Consider the following 21835-nt stretch of genomic DNA (forward strand, 5'->3'; position numbering starts at 1 on the left):
TATGAGTTATTTTTCTGAATTCCTGAAGAGTCTCTTCACAATCCCATCCATGGATCCCTTACTTCAACATAATGCCCAGAGACCAAGATCTGCTGAACAGCTGGTGAATGGTGAGGGTTTTGTTGTTGTTTTGGTTATTTTGGGGTTTGTTGTTTTTTCAATGTGGTTTTATTTGGCTTGGGTTTTGTGGTTTTTTTTTAACTATCCTTAGCCATGTATCCAGCATATAACTGGATTCAAATCAATGGCCCTATTGCTTTACAGTACAACTAAAAAGCAGTTTAGGGTGAATTACTGAAACAGAGAGAACTAATATTGGCTCTTTTGAGGATTACAGTACACTACAATATTACACAGAAAGGTGATGGGGAAAATTGCCATCTCCCTTATTTACTATTAAAATTCTTCCCAAGTTTTTCAATTGCTCAATCCAAGTTACAATAAATACATGCAAGCTGGAAGGAATTTTCACCAATAAAAACAAGAAAACAGAATTACAAGAAGAAATTGAGCTGCTGAAACACTAAACAAGAGGCTATTGCTAATAAAATTAAAATTGAAGTGCTGATCTGCAGACTTTTAAATTATTTGTTTTTAGTAGCATGTACTGATGTTGAGACCAGCTTGTTGAAGCCCATGATAGGCAAAGTCTATCCCTTAAGAGGCAGGTCTGGTATGAGAAGTGCTTTCACAAGTAGCAACATGTGCACACATGCAATATACAGAGCCCATGAAGCCTTTAGGAAAAATCCAGAGGAGAATAAAGCAAGAAGTAAAACTTAAACCCTGTTCCTTGCAGACAAGGACACACAAAGACAAACATCACCCTTCAATCTCAGCATCTCCAATCTGGCTCCCAGAATACCAACACTGAAGTCCATTGAATACCAACATCAATTAGTTGTACAGAGATTAAAACCATGCCCAAACCACTGATGATTATTAAGGGCTCACTTTATGAACGAGCAGAAGTATCGTGCAATAAATCCTTGGGCAGCAACAGAAAATGAGAAAACAATGTGAAGAAAGGGGAGGAGAAAAGAAAAAAAAAAGATCAGTTAATGCTCCAGAGATGTAATATTGTCCCATTACAATAAGTCACCATCTCTTTTTTCCCCTGAAGGAATGAATGATTATAAAACTAGCATTACCACATGCGGGATTCCAAGAACAATTCAAAATAATTCCTTGTTCCTTTATAAGATTTTGAACCTGATCTCATTTGGACAACATCTAAAGAAATCGAAGAGTTGACCAATTTAATAACAGTAACTCAGGATCAAAGGAGGTTGCAGCAGCAGAATATAGGTTTCACCTTGTGGCAAAATTTGTATTCATCTAACCATTTAATTGTGCAATACAAACACCAGGAACTGCCCTCCAAATGCAGAAATGAGGAGAAGGGCAAACTGAGGACGGCACACAAAGTCCAGATCCACTATAGCAAAAGGCAGAGATGCTAGAGGTGGTCACTGACCTGTTTCCATGCATGGACAGGTTCAGACCATGTTTTTCAAAGATGCAGTTACACCTCTAGCTGAATTTCAATTTAGCAAATAAGCTTCCACAGTTAAGGTTTTAATTCATCCACCATCTATCCACCAAAACCCCCAGCCAGTAGAAAACAACTAAAAGGCAAAATATTGATGGCTAAATAATAGGATGAATGATTATTACTTGTCTGGGCATCATGAAAGCCACAAATAACTGAACTTGGTTTGAACTCTGGAAATATCTGTGGAAGAAAAAAACCATAAAATACAACAACATTCAGTTTCTTTTTACTGTTTGTCAAAATTCACCACACTTCTTATGTGACAATCTTCTTCCACTGAAAAACTGATTATGCAAAACTCTGTCAAAACATAAATGTAACATCCAAAAAGACAACACAGCAGGTAGAGCACTGCATCTTCCAAATACTCAGAACTTGGAACATACACATTTAAGCATCTGTTCTCAGTCTACACTAATTTGCAAACCAGACATCTGGCTCAACAAAATAAAGCTCATTGTCTTCTAAGAATCTTAAAGTTTAAAAAAAAAAAGAAATAAGAAAACATACCATGCCTGAATGTTTCCTATTAAATCTAGCACTATCACTGCTATTCCAGAATACTGAAGGACAAACATGCAAAAATAGTTGCCTTTTGACACAAATCACTTGTTCACTTGCAGTGGTTTGAGAGCCACAAAGAGGATTTTAGGACAGGGTGTCCAAGTAGTACTCCAAAGGGCAGAGTTGGTAGCTGTGTAAGTGCTACTCCCCACAGGAGTAAAATACTCACCAGAACACACCATATTCAATTGCCTTTCCTTTGAGCAAACATGTCATGACAAATCATGGATATAGATACAGTATCCTCTGATACAAAAGGCAGAGGATATGGAAAGAGCCACTCCATGAATTCAAATAAGGGCTGCTGGAAAACAGTGTTCATAGCTGGTGCCTTTTTTTTTTTTTTTTTTTTTTTAAACTTAGCAGGAAACTAAGGTTCTGTTTGCTCACCTGAGAGCATTCCATCAGTCCATACAGACTGACATTACCTATATTTGCTGTCAATATGGCCAGCGTGGATAATAGAGATTTCCTTTCCTTTGCAATGTAATACAGCTTTAGTTAAAGATGTTCTTGCCTGTAACCAAAATAATTAGCACTTGAAACAACGTTTGACCAAGACATCTGTGTCTCTCCTTTTGCAAGTCACCACACCCAGCTCTCTGTACTACAAATCTGCAAACTTTAAATGTTGAAGGTCAAGCACTGACCCTACTAAAAGGCTCCCACCATCAAGTGGCCAGAACTGAAAACATTTGGCAGCCCCCACTTTCCTGAGGCAGCCCCACTCACATTGGGCCTCTGAGGTCTTCAGACTCAAACCCCAAACCCAGACACCAAATCAGGATTTGTTCATTTAATAAGAAGTAAGGCAAATCGTGTATTACACTTCAGTCTGCCAGTTAAATATACAACGTGCAGCTTGCACACTTGTTTGGCAGTTTCCAAAAGTACTTGCTTAGTTTGACCTCCACTGATCAACATCCAGAGGTCCAAATCCGATCTCAAGGAGAGAGCTGCATACTAACCTGGTACCCCTGGAAGAAACTGAGTATCTCCTTCATTCCTGTGTTATATGGCAAGCCCTGCATCCGGACTAAGGCTCCAGGCTGGGGCAGGATCGGAGTGTGGGTGGCAGTGGCAGCAGCTGCCACAGCTCCTGGAGGAGCTGCAAGGTACCCCACCGTGGTAGGAGACACTGGAGGGCTGAAGGAGAGAGAGGGAGCAAAACTGTTAGAGAAAACAATAACTGGTTCCACTACTCAGAACAAGCAAAGATGAAACTGAAAATTTAGATTTGAAAATAATCCAAATACCACAGAAAAACAAACAGTGGATTGTTTTGTGGACTTAATTTCTCTTCAGCATCTCATAATCTATTTTTAGAGAAGGGAGGGAAGAGAAAATAGCTAACATTTGTAGTTAAAGACATAAGGAGTGGCATTTGTTATTTCACAGGGGAGCCAAAAGAAAAAGTAGCTGCAGATGACTTGTTTTAAGATCATTAATAAAAACACAAAGAAATAAAGGGGAGGTGTGTGCCATAGTACAAAAAGGAGGAAAACGCCCAAATCTGGCATTTCTGAGCTACAAAACAGTGAGTAATTAGCATCTCCATCTCTGGTCAGGGCCTATCTAGCAAATTACCAGATACTCAAGCTAGCAAGTGTCACAAGTCCAGGAGCTATCAGTGAACAAGCTATTTCCCCACAACCCCTGTACCAGACTTCAGTGACTCATGCTGATCCCATCTGTGGGGAGGGAAAAGGTGGAGATCTGCTTTGCTTTCACATGTAAAAATGTTCTTTGGTCTTACTGTTACACAAAATCAAACCTAGTACACACCTAGAATGAGTCTTTCATCAAAAAGGAAACAGTATTGTAAGTAAAAGAACAAACTAAGGAGTGAGGGTAGAGGTGTGTATTGACAGAACTTTTCTTTTGGCCAAGAACTAGAACTGCCTTGATGACACTGCCCTAGTGGAAAAAAAAAAAAAAAAAAAAAAAAAAAAAAAAAAAAAAACCAACAACAACAAAAAAACAACCCTTGTGAAATAATAAGCCAACATTATAATGAGATTTAAGCAAAACCTACAAAGGAGATGAACCCCCTTACAAGGTCATAGAGAAACAGTTAAAATGGTTTCTGCCTCTGTTGTTGAACATTAAGTTCCCAGGATTACCTACACAAGAAGTACAAATTTAAGAGCAGTTCACAGGCGTGCACAGAGCTGCACTGGGATGACAGGTCAAGAGAAGCAGTGAAATCTCGGGGTTACCTGGGATAGTAAGCTGTGTAGTTCATGTAGAGCTGAGCAGCCTGGGCTGGGTAATAGGTAACAGTTGGAGGAGCAGCTGCAGAGGCCTGGGGCGTCCTGGTGGTTGGCAAGAGGGCTTGTGGCTGGTACAGGGCTGCTGCCTCCGCTGGGATCACAGCTGCTGTTTGGAAAGCAGCATAAGCTGGTGGAGAAAGACCTAAAACCAAACCAGGACACAGCAACAAAACGCAATCAGAATGGAGAGCTCTTGGATGAGTAATTCCTCTCCTACAGCAACGTGATTAAAACCATCTGGGCATGATTGATGAACACTTGAGCAAAGACTGCTCTCCAGCCTCTCCCCTGGAGACCTTTGCTACATTGCCACGAATAACAACCGGGGCATTTGGAATGAGTAACTCCTAAAAGTTCACAACTCCTAGAGCTGAACAGCCTTGTCTGTATGTAAATGGAAAGTAGGGAACTTCAGAGTTGTTAAAAGAAAGCATAAAGCCATGTGCATAGAGAAAGCAGGCGTGCACACCAACACACCCTGGTGTAGTCTAACAGAAGTTGTACTCTGTGGGACAAAAGCACCATAATAGTAGCTACACATGGGCATCCATAACTGCTGACCATGAGACTTAATATATAAGCTTTCTGCAACTTCAAAAAGTATTTTTAGGATATAGCAAATGGAAGGGAGAATACCCCACTACAACTAGTCTGATGCATTTTGATGAACAAATACCTAATTTGTACAGGAACAATAAACTTGGCTTGGTGTGCAGTCAAATTGGCTTTATATACTATATTTGGCAGCTTTTTACTATTTTGCAAATACACATCAGTATCTGCTTTGTGATTTGGTAGTGAGACTAGTTAGAACAGTACAGTAAAATTCCATTATAGTTCCTCAGTAAGGTTCACTGTAACCTTAAAAAAATTAAAATCCATCCAACTTCACCACTCTATGGTTGGTTAATATACCATCCCAGTGGGTGTTTTCCTTCAAAAATAAGCCCAAAGAGTACCTTCTCAATGCTCTGAGGCAAGACAGCAAGAGCACTCATTGGCAGCTGGAATATAGAACTTCTCCCCATTTTAAAAATCCCTCTCATTCCAAGTAGCTTTCACTAGAGGCAAATCTACTGCAGAGCTCAGAAGAACAGTACACCCATAAAAAGCAAAGTGTGCAACAATTTCACTGGCAAGGCCTTGATGCCCTCTACTCATCACCGAAAATACAATAAAAATGCTTCTGATCAGTCCCATTATTGCCCAAAGGGAACAATTCCAATCTTAGCATGTACACAGATGGATGATTATTGATCATGGCAAAACCCGAGTCAAAAGGTGAAAGGCCACAAAGCTTCAGCACCTACCACATATCAGCCTTTAGCAGCAGAGAGCAGAAGAATTGGAGACTTACATGGTAACTTACATGGCGGTGGGGATAAGCCACTACGATTTAAAGTGCCACCCATTAAAACAAAGTTCATCTCCTCTCCAGAACACTGGAATACTTCCACATAACGGTCCTTCATCATTTTTTTGTGACATTTTTGAGCCACCATAAAGGCTTTGTCAGCAGATTTCATCTGGATAAAAGCATCACCCGACGGTCGTCCCTAGGGGAGGTGGGGAAATAATTGTAGATCAATCTGTTATTAAATCACCCAGATCACAAGAGATGCAGAAAGGACTAAGATCAAGCATCTACTGAAACCCTGTATCGTTACTCCTTCTCTGCACAAGTGACTCACAACTCAACAATTCTATTTAGCAGCAGAAAAATCAAGACTCATGCAACAAGTGCCCAGTTAACACAATGCTACTTCAGTCCTCTGCAGAAAAACAGAATCATGTAGCATGGAAAAAAAATTGGAGGTCTCTCATCCAAAAGCTGTTCAAAGCAGGACTAACTTTGAATTTACATCAGGCCACTCATGGCCTTCTCCACTTGAAACGTGAGTATCTCCAGGGGTGGAGATTCCATATCACCTCTGGGAACCTGTTCAGGTGCTTAGCTAATTTCTCATTGTGATTTTATTTTTTCCCTTTTCACCCAATTGGATTTTTTTTTTTTTTTTTGGATGTCATTTATTCACATTGTCTCATTCTTTTGGTGTGAAGCTCTAGAGAGAGTCTGGCTTTGCCTCCCCTACAACTACTTTTGAAGTAATAGTACAACAGCATAAAGTTCCAGATCCTTTAGTAAAGTCCACAGCTACATCAAAAGTTGATTTCCAGGTCTGATTTTCTGCAGTCTGACAGATATACCTGTCTGTACAAAATACATAAGACTTCCTTAACCAAAAAAAATATACATACACAAAAAAAACCCTAACCAAATACAGTAGATCTCTCATTTGTTTTCTTTAATACCTCAGTATTTCCGTCATTAAAAACTTATTTTTAACAATAAGGAAAATTAGGGGATTTATATAGGGAAAAATAGGGAAAATAAATCTCTACAATCGCATCATTAAAATATACCCACACCACAATTTTTAATTATCAACTTTCTTTAGAGCCTGAGCAGCTTATCAAGTTAGAAAAACATCATTTTGACACAAAGACCACTCAAACAACACAGCAGGAACTGAAGCTGACAGCGCAGCTCTGCCATCTAAAGGAGACATTTCTGTCATGTATCTCCAGCCTCTGGCTGAGCACAGCCTCCAGGATAAGTTTATCCTTCAAAGAACAAGCTTCATCTTCCCCAGGCTAATGCATGTATACATACAGAGAGAGAAAAGCAAGGGTGTATGTAAAAGGGGAAGAGAAATGAGGCAAAGCCAGACAGAGAGAACGTTGTACTTTCCCAAGGTTGGAGAAGACTAAAGCCAAGATCAGGGCAAGCTGCCCTGACTTCTAACCTGTTCAATCACAAGCAAAGTTACTCCTCCCATGCAAAATGCTGTTACCTGCTGATTAAGGACCATGTGAACTCCATGGGGCTTGATATCCCCTGTGGCATCTCCCATAAATTCCAAGATGTCATCAATGCCAGCAGTGTAAGGAAGACCTCTGAGGCGGACACAGTCGCGGATGCTGCCCGTGGCAATGGTGTATGGTGGGGGTATGACTGGAATGATGGGAGTTGGAAGGGTTGGAATGAGAGGTGTTGACATGTATCGATTCAGTACCTGTTGGCAAAAAACCCAGAGCAAAGCAGATTTACAATCATCTGTCGGAGCACAGAGAAGTTCTCACAATACTATTTCCAACACGAGAGAAAAAAACCTTTCTTACATTGAATTATTGCAGTTAGGTTCCTGTTGGGCATTTGAAAGTTTCAAACTCAGAAAAAGAGAGGGGAAAGCTAACAAATTCAATTTGCTAGACCCCAATAACAGACTTCTCTCACATCAATATAAAAAAAGTTAAAAGCCAATTCCTGTTTATAGTATCTCAGAAGAACATCCGAAATCACATCTGTGCTAATACATCAGTATTGCCACAGACAGTTCTTAGTTAAATCAGGGTAAATTAAAAACAGGCATTTTAAAAGAACTGAGACCTGAAATAGCTAGTAAGTAAAAGCACTAATTCTAATCTAAAACCTAATTGGTTAAGTGAGGGTGCTTATTTGTTTAACCTCAGTGCTCATCTCCAAGTACAGAGTTTCTGAGGAAAAAATAAAAATGAAAGATAAGAATATAGGAGACTTTGATCTCAACATTTTCTCTTGACTCATTTCCAAATGACAAAGGGGACATACGACACATGTTGGGGCTTACTGCTGAAAAGCATTTTTAGTGATGATTATCACAAATAAACACATTCGACTGAAAGAGGTCCCAAAAAACAGGTTACAAAGCTTTAGTTTTGTTAAAAGTGATTTGGCTTAAGGATCTCCTTGTAATGCATTTCAGGCCAGAAATCTCTCAGTTGTGTGGAGAATACTGCAATTACTTTGTACTAAGTAAATTAGAGCTGGCTTTACTTCTTGTAATTATGCAATCAAGTACCCTGTAATTTCCTAAGAAATAATCTCTTGCCCAAAAAAAGCAAAAAAAGTTTGGGTGTCAGCATAAACAGCTGTCACAAGAAAGAAGTAATGACATATTGACAGAATATAAGTTATGTCCAGGTCTCCCTAAAAAAACTGGAAGCAGAGACTTGGTCACTGTGACAGAGTGATTTTGTTCCTTGGAGGATTTTGCTTCATTCTCTCTCAGGAGAGGATGAGGGAAGAGGGAGAAATGTTGTTTCCTAATCTTCACAGCACACAGATTATGTTGTATTACCCATATCACACTAGTAGCAATGGGTCTACAAGCGTGCATATTCTCTCCTTTGCCCAATCCCATCCACAGAAAGACTTCACCTGTCACATAGGTTGCACAGTAACTGTGTTACATTTTTATAGCCAGTTATGGTTATGCAAAGACCAGACCAAATCTAAGAGTGGTTCCCTCTGGAGCCACCAGTCTAGAAATATTCTGCCAGGATGAAAAATACAGTATGTGATGTTTTTCACACGGACGAGCTGCTGGTGACAAAATAAAATGGTTTTACCAGTTTAAGAAGGTAATGATAGGAACTGGTGAAGGATAGGGAAAAAAGGAAATATATTACCTCAGGGGAAAAAAAAAATAATCTCACTTCCGTTCACCAAAAAATCAGATTCATCCTCTTAATTCATATCTTCCAAAAAAGCAGTTGCTCGTTTCATGCATCCAGATTTGGATTTAATATTAGAAATTCTGTACATGGAGACTAGCATTTAAAGACAATACTGCAGATTTTCAAGAAGCATTTCTACAATACTGTCAATCTACTATATTTTTAGAATTATTTCTGTGATTTCAGTCAACCTATCAGGAAAAGAAAACTATGCATTGATTTTTACTTAACGGTCTGAGGGATGGTAAAAAAACACAACTCAAACAGTGGTAGCTTAAAAAAAAATCCAAAACAAACAATTTCCCAAATAAACAAACAAAGCAAAACCAGTGCTGCAATTTTCCATGACCATTAGGAAACATGTATTGGCCTTTCTTGACATTTTTCATATAATAAGTGTTCATGGCTGTCTACAACCTATTTGTGTGCAAGTGTTAGAAGAAATGTTTCAAATGTTTAGTTTTGAGTCTCACAACCAAGAGTTACAACCTGTTGGACCTCTGCTGCTGTGCTCCTGAAGAGTTCAATGTAACGTTTTCCAAGTATTTCCTTGTGCTTTTTAAGTGCATTCTGTGCATATTCTTCACAGGAAAACAACACAAATGCATCTCCTGTGGGTCTGCCATCTGGGTACTTGACAAAGAGAAGTCCCTCCTTCCCTCCTGTGACTGGGCACTCCGGCCCCAGGAAGCCCAAGACATCTTCCTGAGTGGCAGTGAATGGGAGGCCTCTCATCCTGATGATGACTTGGTTCTCCTTGGATAAGAACTGGGCCACTTCATTGGAGGTGCCTGGTAGAGAGAAAACAGCACATGGTCAGCCAAGGACACATGGTCAGTGCTGGGCACTCAATTCCTGAGGATGCAGCAGCAGCAAAGCATTAAGGAAGAATACAGGAGGTGAATAGCCAGCAACAAACCCAGACGAGACCCAAGACACTATTAACTCTCAGCAATCTTTTGTGAGGGGAAAACTGTCTTAATCTGCAAGTGTTTCATATTGTAATGAAATGGGAACAATGATGAGATTAGTGTGAATTGATACAAGATACATGGATGCTTCCACTGCAAAGGCTGGTCTTCCTCCCAAGACCTGTCTGTGAACATCACAACACAAATGCTCACAGCTCAGTTTCAACCGTGTGAAAACAGAACTTGACAGGGTCAAATATTCTTGGAAGGCAAAACAGGAAAAGCTACTTCATTATCCATTTGCATCCTCAGTCAAAGAAAAAAAAAAACAACAAAACAACAGAACAACATTCCTATGAACTTAAGTAATCACACTGAACTCCAGCATCACTTACCTCCTGCAATTTTTAAGAACTCTTCCCCAGTGGCTTTGTAAACCTTGAAAAGAAAGAACAAAGAAAACCCACATAAAAATCACAATGTTCAGCTTTAAACCACACACACTCTTTCACATGCAAGAGAACTGTGTTTTGGTACTTTGAGCAAAACAGAAGTGCAGTTTGGTTTTAAATGAGAATATAGTCTAAATTACTCAAGTTCCTCTCCAAAGATTTGTTTCAAGTCACAAATTTTACCTCAATGTATCTGCTACCCATGTGATGCTTATGCCTTTCCAGGGCAAGGTCTCTCTGTTCAGAATTGACAAACCGAACCAAAGCCTCCCCATTTCTTCTTCCTTGAGAATTCAGACAAAGAGCGACACCACCTCTGGAAGGTAAAGCCAACAAATATAAGCTTAGTCTGAATCTTTAATACATTTAATAAATAATTGTGTAAGAATAGCAAAGGAGTCAGACTTTAACATGAAGATTACAGATTGAAAAAGAAATTGCTACTATCCACAATTTAGTTTTTGTTGTAACACAATTATACTTTGAAATCTGCTTCATTGAGATCATGGATCTCATGTTGTTCACCACTTTCTCAACTCCCATAAATATGCAAATTTATCCTTCCTATTAGCTCAGAGATGTACATTTGAATTTCCTCATAATTCTAAATAAAAAAAATTACATTTTCTCAGCATTTGAGATCTGGAATTTATACTAAATGACAGGTAAGCTAAATAAACTCACTCTCTTCATATATATGTATACACATAAATCTATACACAGGTATACACATGAGTCATATGAAAATTTATTCTAAACAGATTTGGAAGTTTCTGAATCTGGCCTGTCTAGGAGGTATAGAAGAATAATAAGTTGGCACAAAACTTTTTTCATGTCTTGGCCTCTGCTTTGATTAATGCAATAGGAGCTTCTCCCTTTATCTACTATAAATGAATGTGTATTACTTTTCAATTGATAAGTCTCTTTTTGTCTTCACACATTTCAAAACTTGCACACTTAAGGCTGGTAAACCTGTTCAGCTGTTATGGCCACAGTGTGGGAAGGGGTCAAGTGGGGAAAGATTGGAGAACTCCAGTGGAGAGAGTGGGGGATGTGTGTTAAACAAATATTAAAGGAACTTGCTATTAAAGGCAAAGTGATAAAGCAAGGCAAATTCTCCTTATCTTACTTGGCAATGTTGAGTCCTTTGAAAAATCGAGCGATATCCTGGTCTGAAGACTGCCAAGGCAAACCTCTGGCACGTATTACTGTCTCACTGTCCACAGTTTCAGATTTACTACTGCACAGAAAGAAAAAAGAAGACAAAGTAAGCTTTAATCCTTTAATCCAGGTTTTCCAATATTTTACCAAATTTCAGACTGCAACTAATTGAATTGCAAATTAGGAGCTTATTTTCTGTTGAGACTCTATCTCTATTATTCCTTTCAATAAAGAAAGGGAAGATAATTTGGAAATTCCTTTATATCTGTAACACTGAAGATGCACAATGTTGTCACCACATCGCAGTTCCTTAAATAAAAAGACATGAAAACTGCCTCCATGTAAAGTAATAAGGAACTGAATTAATTATATTTGAAAGATCCAGAAATCCAAGCAACACAAATTACTTATGCCTAAGATATTTCATTCTGGTCACTGAAATTCATTTGTAAAAAAGAACCTATAATGTTCCTACATCCCTAAACCCAACACTCAATTCAGCATGTAAAACCACTTTGGGAAGCATCACACAGCTCAGTTCATGTAGGGTGCACTGGCCATCAGCCCTGTTGACTTAGGGAAAGTTCACAAATATTTCTTCACCCTGGGTAAGATAAGCCAGCCTCGCTGCCATGCAAAACAGAAGCAAGAGAACAAAGAGCATTTAACTTGCAGTGACTTTTAAGAGATGGACTAAAGTATAGCATCCAGCATGCCAGCCACAGTCTGGAGTGACTGCTGAGTACACTGTGCTGCTCTCAGGAGCCAACCTGCTTTCACATGACCGTGGGGAAATATTCACAAGCTTTCCTTGCTCTACACAAGATTCATCTTTGTTTGTAAACAACCGTGACAAGGGCACTTACCAAGGACCTGTTTCATACTTGTATTTCACAGTTTCAGGCTCAGTAAATGCATGATCTGCGGCAAAACAGGAAGTTTAAATATAACCAGGGTCAGAGATTACTTAAGAATGACAGCACCACTGCCAATTCTTTCAGAAAAGGATTTCAACATTCAGTATATATAGTTAACTTACTACAACCTTCTGAGAGCATGCTGAAAATGATAGCCACCATGGTCTTCACTTGCCACACGCCAAAGTCCTCCTCTGCTTCATCTGTCCCTAAGCCTAGATCTAAACAGGTAATTATAGAAAATAACAGACTTCCACAATCCTTTGTAAACAAGTAATAAGGCTTTCCTGACATTAACACAGAACTAGTAATCAAAGGTACTGGTCTTAGTGGGGACATGGCTATTAGACACATTACTCTTCTCATAAACTGGTTTATATTCACTTTAACAGACAACAGTTTGAAAACTATTGAGAGCTTACATAAATTCAGTGTTAACAGTTGGAAAATAAAAAGCTGAATAAGTTCCTATCACTTTAAACATAACTTAATCCTATTCAGATGGGCCACAACAATCCTTCTAATTTGAATTTAGATGTAGAATATTGTTTGGGTTTTGTTTTTGCTTTATTTTAAACTCCTTTCAGTCAGGATCATGCAAGATAACTAGTGGTATATACAAAGCTGCAGCAAAAGGATACATTCTGCCATGGTCTTGATAGTCTGATCTTTCACGGCGGCTGAACTAGGGTAGCAAGTGTGGAATTCTTTGCGCAGATCAAAAAAGGAATAGAAGCAGTCTGACAACAAGAAGTTCTGCAAGGAAGGCAAAAGTGTTTGTTTTGTACACACTATCCCATTAAATTTCAATTAATACTTTTAAATTGAATGAGACACTATCAAAAATCACATAGTTCCACGTCACTAGCTTGTCAGTGATGGAGCAGTTTGGTTCCTTTGTAACACAGTTCAAATTCCATAACTCTACAGAACTGGATCTCTACATGAACAAAGTCAAATAGCCTCTGGGAGTCATGGGACCCATGCAAAACAGTTGGAGACAATGTCTGAGAAAAAAATATTTAAGAATATCTAGGTTTTGCTGTTTGATTCCAATTTTGGACATTATTTTATCTTTTGTGGCTACACTGAAAAGCAGATTTGTACCAAACTGTGATGACAAATTTTACATAAATATTGCCACAGAATACAAAATCTTTCAGTAACTTTCATAAAAACCCTACAATTGGCCAGCTCCTTCCATGTCAGCAGCTCTCACTCTTGTGGGGCTCCTGCAGACCCTGCTAAGGCAGGAAACTCAAGAGCCACCACCTTGCACAAAGGCAAGGTTCTCCTCCCTGTGCATGACAGGGTGCTCTAAACCCTCCAGGAACTTGGAGTAGAAACTGCTGCTTCATGTGGGACTGGCAAACAAGCTGCAGCTCTGCTTCCCACTGAATAAATGCAGATGGAGAACCGCTGCCAGGCCACATCACCACCTGTGTGCTCACCCTCCACAGGACACTGGTTTAGCACAAGCCTAAGCAAAGCAATAGTTCTCCATCACTTCTGCTGAGGTTGGATCTGTACCTCTTTCCACTTCACACACAGAATTCAAAGTACTTGCATTGTTTCTGTCTCTAGCCTGTTTTTCCTAATTTTCCTTTTCCTTATGCTCATGTGGAAGTCCAATCAGTGTGGGTGACTTTCAAGAGCAATCATCTAAAATAACTACTCAGCTACTCAGGGCTGAGGCAGGGAGGAGATCATCTTCAATAGTCTTGGGACACTCTAGTTCCCAGGGTGGAATTGTATCACTCCCCTCCCAGTGCTGCCTCTGCACCAGTTCTGATCTTGTACCTTCTTGGATGTTTCTGGGTGGAGAACTTGTCGGATGAGTAACTGGCCATCGCTGCAGAGTGTGTAAGAGCTCCTTCCAAGTACCTTCAAATCACTGGATACCAGCTGACTAAACTGGAAAATAAAGTGAAAAATTTCATTGTACTGACTGATAATTTCATGCACTTGCTATTACTTCAGCACTTTTGTTTTAAGGAGATAAAGTAATTCAACATTTTGTAAAAGTTTTTGAAAAAACTTTTACAAAATTATGAGAACAGACACAGGCTCCTGATAAAAGTAAGCAAATAAACTGCATGCATTTGTGGAACAGAAAACAAGAACACTCAGAATATAGTAAAAAGGCTATTTGGGAAGATATGGTAGAATTATGAGTTCATATGGAAAGTGACCATATTATACTGGTAATGTACAAAATCTGGATTAACTATCATTTAAGTTATTTGATATTTGAAAGAACTTTGAAGATAAATCATGCTACTGATTTTGCAATACCCTTCCTTCATCTATAGCACCTTTGATTATGTCCTTAATAATTTAACTTCAAAAACAACAATAAAAAAACCCTACTACCCATCAGGATTTATGAATGTTTCAAAGTAATATATTAAGGAGAGCCAAACAAATAGTGATCTAATACCTTCAAGAGTGAAATTATGTTCAAGTCACATCCAAGCTAATGAAGTTCTTGGTAGAGATAAAATGTCACAAATACTAGAATTATTCTCAGCTCTAGGATAGCTAAACCCCAGCAGATTAATTCTCAAGAGGAAAGGGCTCCAGCTGTCTTTGTTCAATGTTATTTTCCATCTTTAGATAACAGTTTCCAGCCTTTTATTGCTCTATACCAGTGTTAAATTCCTAGCTCCTAATAAGTCAACTAGCATATTATAGTACCTACATGTATCATATCAGTAAGCAGTAGCTTGTTAACTAACTTTCAATGGGACAAATATAATTATTCTAAGATTCCCTCTTGATGCTACTCCCTCCCAGGAAAGCATCACCTCACAAACAAAGCAATAATTACAATCATGATGCAGTAGCCACCCACTGCTCACAGCAACAGCTTAGAACTCCAAAACAACCACCCCCAAAAGCAAATTACAAGTTGACTTGAGACTCAGACAATATCTTTGTGCTGTCTTTTAATCTGTGTAAGGGGAGAAAAGAGTTGGTTTGTTTTACCATAACACATGTGACACTTTACAGTCTCTGCTCAGGAAAGTAATGACCTGATCCCACAGCTACACAGAACTCACAGTGTGAACAAGTGTTGCAGCCCCTGCAGCCCAAAGGTTAAGGCTTCACAAGGGAAAAACCGTATATTAAACATGATTTAGAAGGAGCAGAGATATGATTACCCAGGCTTTATTTCAAAATAACTGCTCAAACCAATCCAGGCCCTTTTCTAGGCTTGGGCAGCTGAGCAGAGTTCCACTACCATTTTGAGTTCAGACTCCTGTAGTAGTGGGTACTACACATCAAAACAGGGAGCTGAGGGGCAGGGCTGGGTAAGGAGGGGCTCTCAGCTCAGCATCTTGCGTTAAGTTGCTTCATTTGCAGACGTGTTTACAGATATAGATACAAACATATCTGTAAGGTGAAGTTACTTAATAGCAGAGAACATAACTGAAACTATAAGAAGGGTGAATATCCTCCCAAAACAAAAACCTTTATAATGCAATTCTCTGCACGCTACCAAAACACACAATAAAGAACCAACACACCACACACAGACAAAATAACTAACTAAAAATCAACCAACCCAGACTTGGAGATTCACAAAGCCTATTTCCTCCCAATTGCTAGTACAGGTTGTGTTCCTACCACAAGCTGAAGTCTTGAAAAACCTGAGACTTTAAAGCGAGTTATTGTTCAAAGATGATTTAAAGTCAGAAAATTGAGATCTGAGGGTGTTCAAAATACCTCAGTTGATGTGTAAACATCAGAAAAAGAAGAAAATTCCAGTGGACTCCAGAGGAACCACTTCAGAAAAGTAGTTCTGTGGATGGCCACAGTCACAGACCAACAACAAATATTCTCACCACAATAACACACATGAGGAAAATTGCCTTCTTACTAAAAGCAGCAACTTATTAGTCTTTTTTTTTTTTTTTTAACTAATGGGCAGAGTAAAGAGCAAATATTTGTAAAAAGGGATTGGAAATGGTGATAGAAATCAGTCTCCAGAGGGTGCACACAGATTCTTGCTGAAAGGAAGCAGAATCTTACTGATGAACAGCAATAAAACACTCCCCAAACCTTCAACTTTGTACCCTGTGTTACTGAAGATGCTCAAGAGTCAATACAGAGATTGCAGTTACGGAGTTATTTTGATCAGATACAAGAAATCCAACCCACACAACTTGAGGAAAGCAGCAAATATAATCACCCTCCTGCTGTACACATAAAACATAAGGACTGTAGGTCAAAAGACTTCATCAAGCTAGAAAACAAAAGGAGAAAAACGTTTGTACAAGAGAGGAAATGCTCAGGTCAAATGGTGTAAGTCAAGTCAGTAAAAATCAAGACTGCTGCACTGAAATATTCACATTTTTTCCAGGTGGTGTTTCCCACACAACCTACAGCTGAGAAGACAATACATATATTTTCAGAAGCTAGTACTGAGAAGAGTAGTAAAATATTGCATAAGGATACTGATAAGCCCAGAATTCCAAGTGTACTAAGGTTTAAAGAACTCCCAAGGATCAGCATTTGTTTTTATTTTGACCAAGTGTAAGTATTTGCACTGCGTATTTATTAAACGTCAGTGATAACATTCAACACTGCAAACTCCTTCCCAATGGAACAATCAACATGTCAAAACAATTCTCTACTTTTCTTACCAGATGCCAGCAGCTTAAAGTGCCTTAGACAAACTGCCACAAGGCTGGCAGGCCCTGCTGGGAGCTTATTTAGAAACTTCTATTTTAAAAACAGCCTGTTTCAAACTTTGGGGTGTACTGCTCTGGAAGAGGGCAAAAAGGCTGTGGGAACAACAGTCAGGAGACATAAGCAATCCTTCCTTTTCCAAACCTGGAAACTGAGGTGAGGAGGGGGTAGCCAAGTGAATGGGAAGATTCACCTGGGATCAGAGCACTGGGCAAAATAGCCCCAGAGGAATGACAGATATTTGAGATTAGTCTGAAGTAGCTTCTTTCACCCACAGGAGATGTCTCCTAATTCTGCAAAGGTTGGAAGGCATAGCTGTGGCCCAGCTCTTGCTGCTGTAGATCGCACTGGACCCTCAAGTCTTTCGGGCAATAGATACACGTAACACGTGTGTCACAGGTGTTAAAGCAGAGAGGGCAGATGTGTTTGTAAAGCCACATTGCTCAGCACAACAAGACAAGTCAGTTAAGCAATTCAGCATTGCCCAGCAAAAGCCATCTTCGGCCTCCTTTCTTGCACCACAGATTTCAGGCAGCATTTCAAAAGATGCCTTGGCCCGGCATCCACCCAAATGTAGCAAGCTAAGGGCAAGTTAAGACCAGCACCAGATTTCATTACGTTTTTCTGTCTCACTTGTTGAACAACCCATCCACAACTCTGTCATTTCATAAATTCCATTCCCATCTCCTTCACTCTACTAATAAAAACCATCTCAGCTATTTACCTGCTGTCATTCACCTTCATGCTGCCCTCCAAGCACGCCCCCAGTTCAGCAGGCAAAGCTGCCCTACCTTAACACTGCCCCCACCAAGCTCACACACCCTGCCTGCCCTGCTCATCTCCTTTCACAGCAGTTACACACTGTTAATTACCTGCTTGCATCTTGCAACCAGCCCTCATTTCGACTGCAAGAACCAGTCTATTAGCATCACCCTCCGCCTTTATTGCTACTCCATTAGATCAGTCTCTCCAGCAAAGCTCTAATGAGTCGTTCCATGTTTAAAGGAATATGTTCAATAATTCCACACCAAGATTAAAAACCGAACAGAGAGAAGAGGAAGAATCAAACAAGCTGCTCTGTATATTTGCCTCTATGAAACCTAAAACAGTTCTTAGAGGAAAGGTGGTGAGAGGGAAGGACAGACTTTGAACACAGGTTTGAAAAACTGGCTAAACAGGATTTTGGTCATGTAGCTGAGAGTACAAAGAGATTGAAGAGACATGTTTTGCCAGCAGCAAAGTTGGATGAAAGCCAGCACAAGCTGCTGTGTTTTTTGCAGATGAATCCCAAGGGACTAAAATAACAGCCCCCTTCGTGTTGCCTTAAATATAGCTGAACTAAGATGTGGATCTTAGAGAAACAAGAAGATTCTTCATTAAGCTTTTCCTACAGTTATGATGCATGAAACACTAAAATAAATGTCTGTCTATTTGGGTATTCTCATTTCCCTTACTAAAAATAGCTCTCATCCTTGAGAAAGGCCACTGCATCTGTGCTGTGTCTGTGCCTGGCATGGTAATGAAATACTGAGATAATTCAGACATAAAATGCACCCATGATGTCAAACAGAACCATTTCTAAACCACCGTGGTACTCAGGGGGATTCTGTCTTTAAATCACCTCTAAGAAATAACAGAAAATACAGCTGCCTCTTACACATCAGATTTCCAGCAGCTTCTAGTGAGTCTTTAAAGCAGGATTCTTTCCTTTAGTCATGCACAGAAACGGTCTGTTTTGCTTGTTTTGGCCCTACTGACCCATCACAGCTAAGACAAGATAAAATCATTCACGGAACTTCAGAATTAAAGGTATCCTTGCAGTTTAGGGAGGTCTGGAATGCTATGCTAGAGTATAACATAATCCAGGGAACAGCTTAGCTTGTAGTTCACACTTAAGCTAGATTTGAATCTACTTTCAAGCAGAAAGATGAGTTGTATTTATCAATATTCTTTGCACAAAGAATGGTCCTCACAGGGTCGGGATCTGGTTTCAAATCAGTAGTATCAACAGAATGTTACTAAATTGCCCAGAGTTTACAATTTGGTGATGGTCTACATGGTCCACTTTCTGCCAGATCAATATATCAAAAAGTGCTCATTTTTTCATCCATGCCATCTTTAGACTTGGGAGGGTGAACAGATCATATCTGATCCAGTCAAAATTAGAGACACAAGACAGAGAGATTATATTTGATTTGGCTTAAAGCCTGTTGAAAGACTTTGAACAGGTTTAGCATTCCAGGTAAGTGTTTTGCAAAAAAGACCCAAGCAAAGAAAACAAAACAAAAGCCACCAAAACAAAAAAGAATCACCACACTAAAACTTTTTTAGGAATGATAGATTTTGGTCATTATTAAAAAGAAAACTTTCAGGAATAACTTAAAAGTTATTTTGGCTCACTTAGACCCTACATTTTGTTATACTCCTTTGAGCTTAAAACCCCCTCATCATATTACTAAAATGAAACTGTTCTAGAGAAAGTGAAAATAAGGCTCCACGGATCTGTAAAGTACCTTGAGATTAAAAATCTTTGTCTGAGGCCCATAAATGAGCACTTCTTACATCTCCTTTGCGCAAACCTATGACTAAAGCCATCCTGTTTATAACCATGGATGTTTTCCAGTCTAACTTGTATTTTTAAAAAATCATCATCACTTATTAGACATTACTGCAATTCACAACATTAGAGCTCTAGACTTTCTTTCAGGCCTTTGGTGTGAGTCACTCTTTGCTTGTAGCATTGAGCATATAACAATGATCAGTCTTCTTTCAGCTAACAGCAGCGTGGAAAACAAAGGATAATCTTCAAAAAGGTTTCACTGAAGATTTTCTATTCCCAGTTCTGTTTCAACAGGTAAAAGGTACTGCAGTTTTTGCCTCAAAGCCTGATTTTATGCTAAGTCCTCTACAATTTACTCCAGAGAACACCCAAACCCAATTATACAGTTGCAGGTATGGTTCATGAAAGAAGATCTCCAGCAGTCAAACAATGAAAGGCTGCTGAGAGAAGCTGCAGATTCTTCATCTTTGAAGATACTAAAGACCCAAGTGGCTGTGGTCTTTGGCAGCCTGCTCAAATACCCCTGCTTTTCCCTGTTGTCTAGGGCTTCGCCTGGACAACACCTGTTACAGGTGCCTTCCAGCCTTAGCTCTTGTGGGACTCCCACCACTTTGGACTCTGTTTTGACCACTCTGCAGCTCCACCAATGCCCTCAGAACACCAATGTCACCACAGTGTGTACCTGAGGGGCTGGGGGTGTTTGGGAAAGGACGTGTTTTCTGGGATGGGGGGAAGTGAAGGAGATTAAGAGTTCAGATGCAGCCAAATCTCATTAACAAAACTTGTCTGCCACTGAAACAGAAGAAAGATTGGAGCACCACTAAAAAACAACATCCAGCAATCCTGAGGTCTGTCCAAAGACTTAAAGAGTCTAATACAGCATGAGAAAACTCAGGAGTAACAAGCCATGGCTTTGGTATAAAAAGCTTGCACACACACAACATACCATGACATGTCAGCTTAGGGAAATATTTTCACTTGGACTTTGTGCCTGAGTTCCTACATCCATGAGAGTTTCACATTTATTTACAATACTCTCCATGGGCAGTTTTCTGCTCCTTCACTCTTCCAACTCTGGTGATAATGTCAGCCTTATCCATGCAATGGAGGAATTTAAAGCATGTCAATACTACTGGGAGGTGCACAGACTGCATTTCAGCACTATTTACAAGTATGATAACCCTTTATTGTGCTGGGTAACTTTTTAAACAGAGAATCCTATAGTAAGCCCTTGCCTTTGTTCATCTGTTAACTGATATTCCACATGGCTGATAGTGGATACATGGTGACCTTGTACTGAAATTGCTGTATGGAAAAAAAATAAAAGTGTAAGTCCCAGTGTAGCCACAAGCTACAAATAATTTCTTTTCCCCTTCTAGCTAAACAGGGGGGAAAATACTGTATTTAGATACCATTCAGGCATAAACATGAAAATGCAATTGCCCCTTGGTTTTATTTCTTTGCAGGGCACACATGCAGGAAATGACAGAGGCAACCCAGGTCCATTCACTAGAAATGTTCAAAAATAATATTGCCAGTAGTTGATTTCTCCTATTAGAAGGAAGGCAATTATTTGCTCTGCTGAACACTAATGCCTGAGATTATTTAGTGACTGCAGACTAGCTTGGACAAAAGCATGGGGTTCATTTCCAGCTTGCCAGAGAATCTAATTTTGTCCAATATGATCAGTCAAGTTACGTATCACCTTATGCCTCCTAATGGCCCAGAAACTTCATTAAATAACAGAATGAATAATCAGTCACTAAGGCCACCATAAATGTACTCAAGAGAGACATTACATAGTAGCCAAAACCAGATAAGAGTCCAGATCCATCTCTGGAATTTGCAAGTGTAAGAGCAACTTTGCCCTACTAAGTCTCAAGGAGAGGAGGATGTGGCACTGAGCTGCAAGCACTGGAGACTGTCTTCTCCTCAAGTACATTTTGCTGTTTCTTACTACCTGGTAATCTGCTGTCACTTTGCCTTTTGTCCTGAACAGAGGTCCAGACTGGTGCTGCACATCCTGCTGCATCTCTAGCTGTTCCAAAGCAGTTTCCTCCACACCAGCTGCTTCTATAGACAAACTCCTGTTGTTTCCTCTCTCACAGAAAGAAACTAATTCTTTCTCACTCATGCCATGAGCCAAAGGTGACAACAGGGTCTCAGCTATCCTAAGCTTGGGGTTCT

At 39.6% G+C, this 21835-nt stretch overlaps 1 protein-coding gene across 3 annotated transcripts in view; it reads right to left on the reverse strand.

The window, feature by feature from the left end:
• ESRP2 (epithelial splicing regulatory protein 2) overlaps positions 1-21835 on the reverse strand; it is a 41399-nt gene that overhangs the window by 7332 nt on the left and 12232 nt on the right. The window contains exons 4-15 of one of the 3 annotated variants that reach the window (XM_083870417.1): positions 14194-14307; positions 13035-13149; positions 12516-12614; positions 12343-12397; positions 11445-11555; positions 10499-10631; positions 10259-10301; positions 9442-9743; positions 7248-7469; positions 5762-5948; positions 4339-4534; positions 3088-3265 (exon numbers count right to left, since the gene is read on the reverse strand). In XM_083870417.1, coding sequence (XP_083726543.1) covers positions 3088-3265; positions 4339-4534; positions 5762-5948; positions 7248-7469; positions 9442-9743; positions 10259-10301; positions 10499-10631; positions 11445-11555; positions 12343-12397; positions 12516-12614; positions 13035-13149; positions 14194-14307 — 1755 coding nt within the window. Of the gene's footprint in view, positions 1-3087; positions 3266-4338; positions 4535-5749; positions 5949-7247; positions 7470-9441; positions 9744-10258; positions 10302-10498; positions 10632-11444; positions 11556-12342; positions 12398-12515; positions 12615-13034; positions 13150-14193; positions 14308-21835 lie in introns of all 3 variants that reach the window. The other 2 variants (XM_083870415.1, XM_083870416.1) reach the window with 2 other exon arrangements.

The sequence above is a fragment of the Zosterops lateralis genome (genome assembly GCF_965231275.1).
Source record: "Zosterops lateralis genome assembly, chromosome: 12".
Taxonomy (NCBI): domain Eukaryota; kingdom Metazoa; phylum Chordata; class Aves; order Passeriformes; family Zosteropidae; genus Zosterops; species Zosterops lateralis.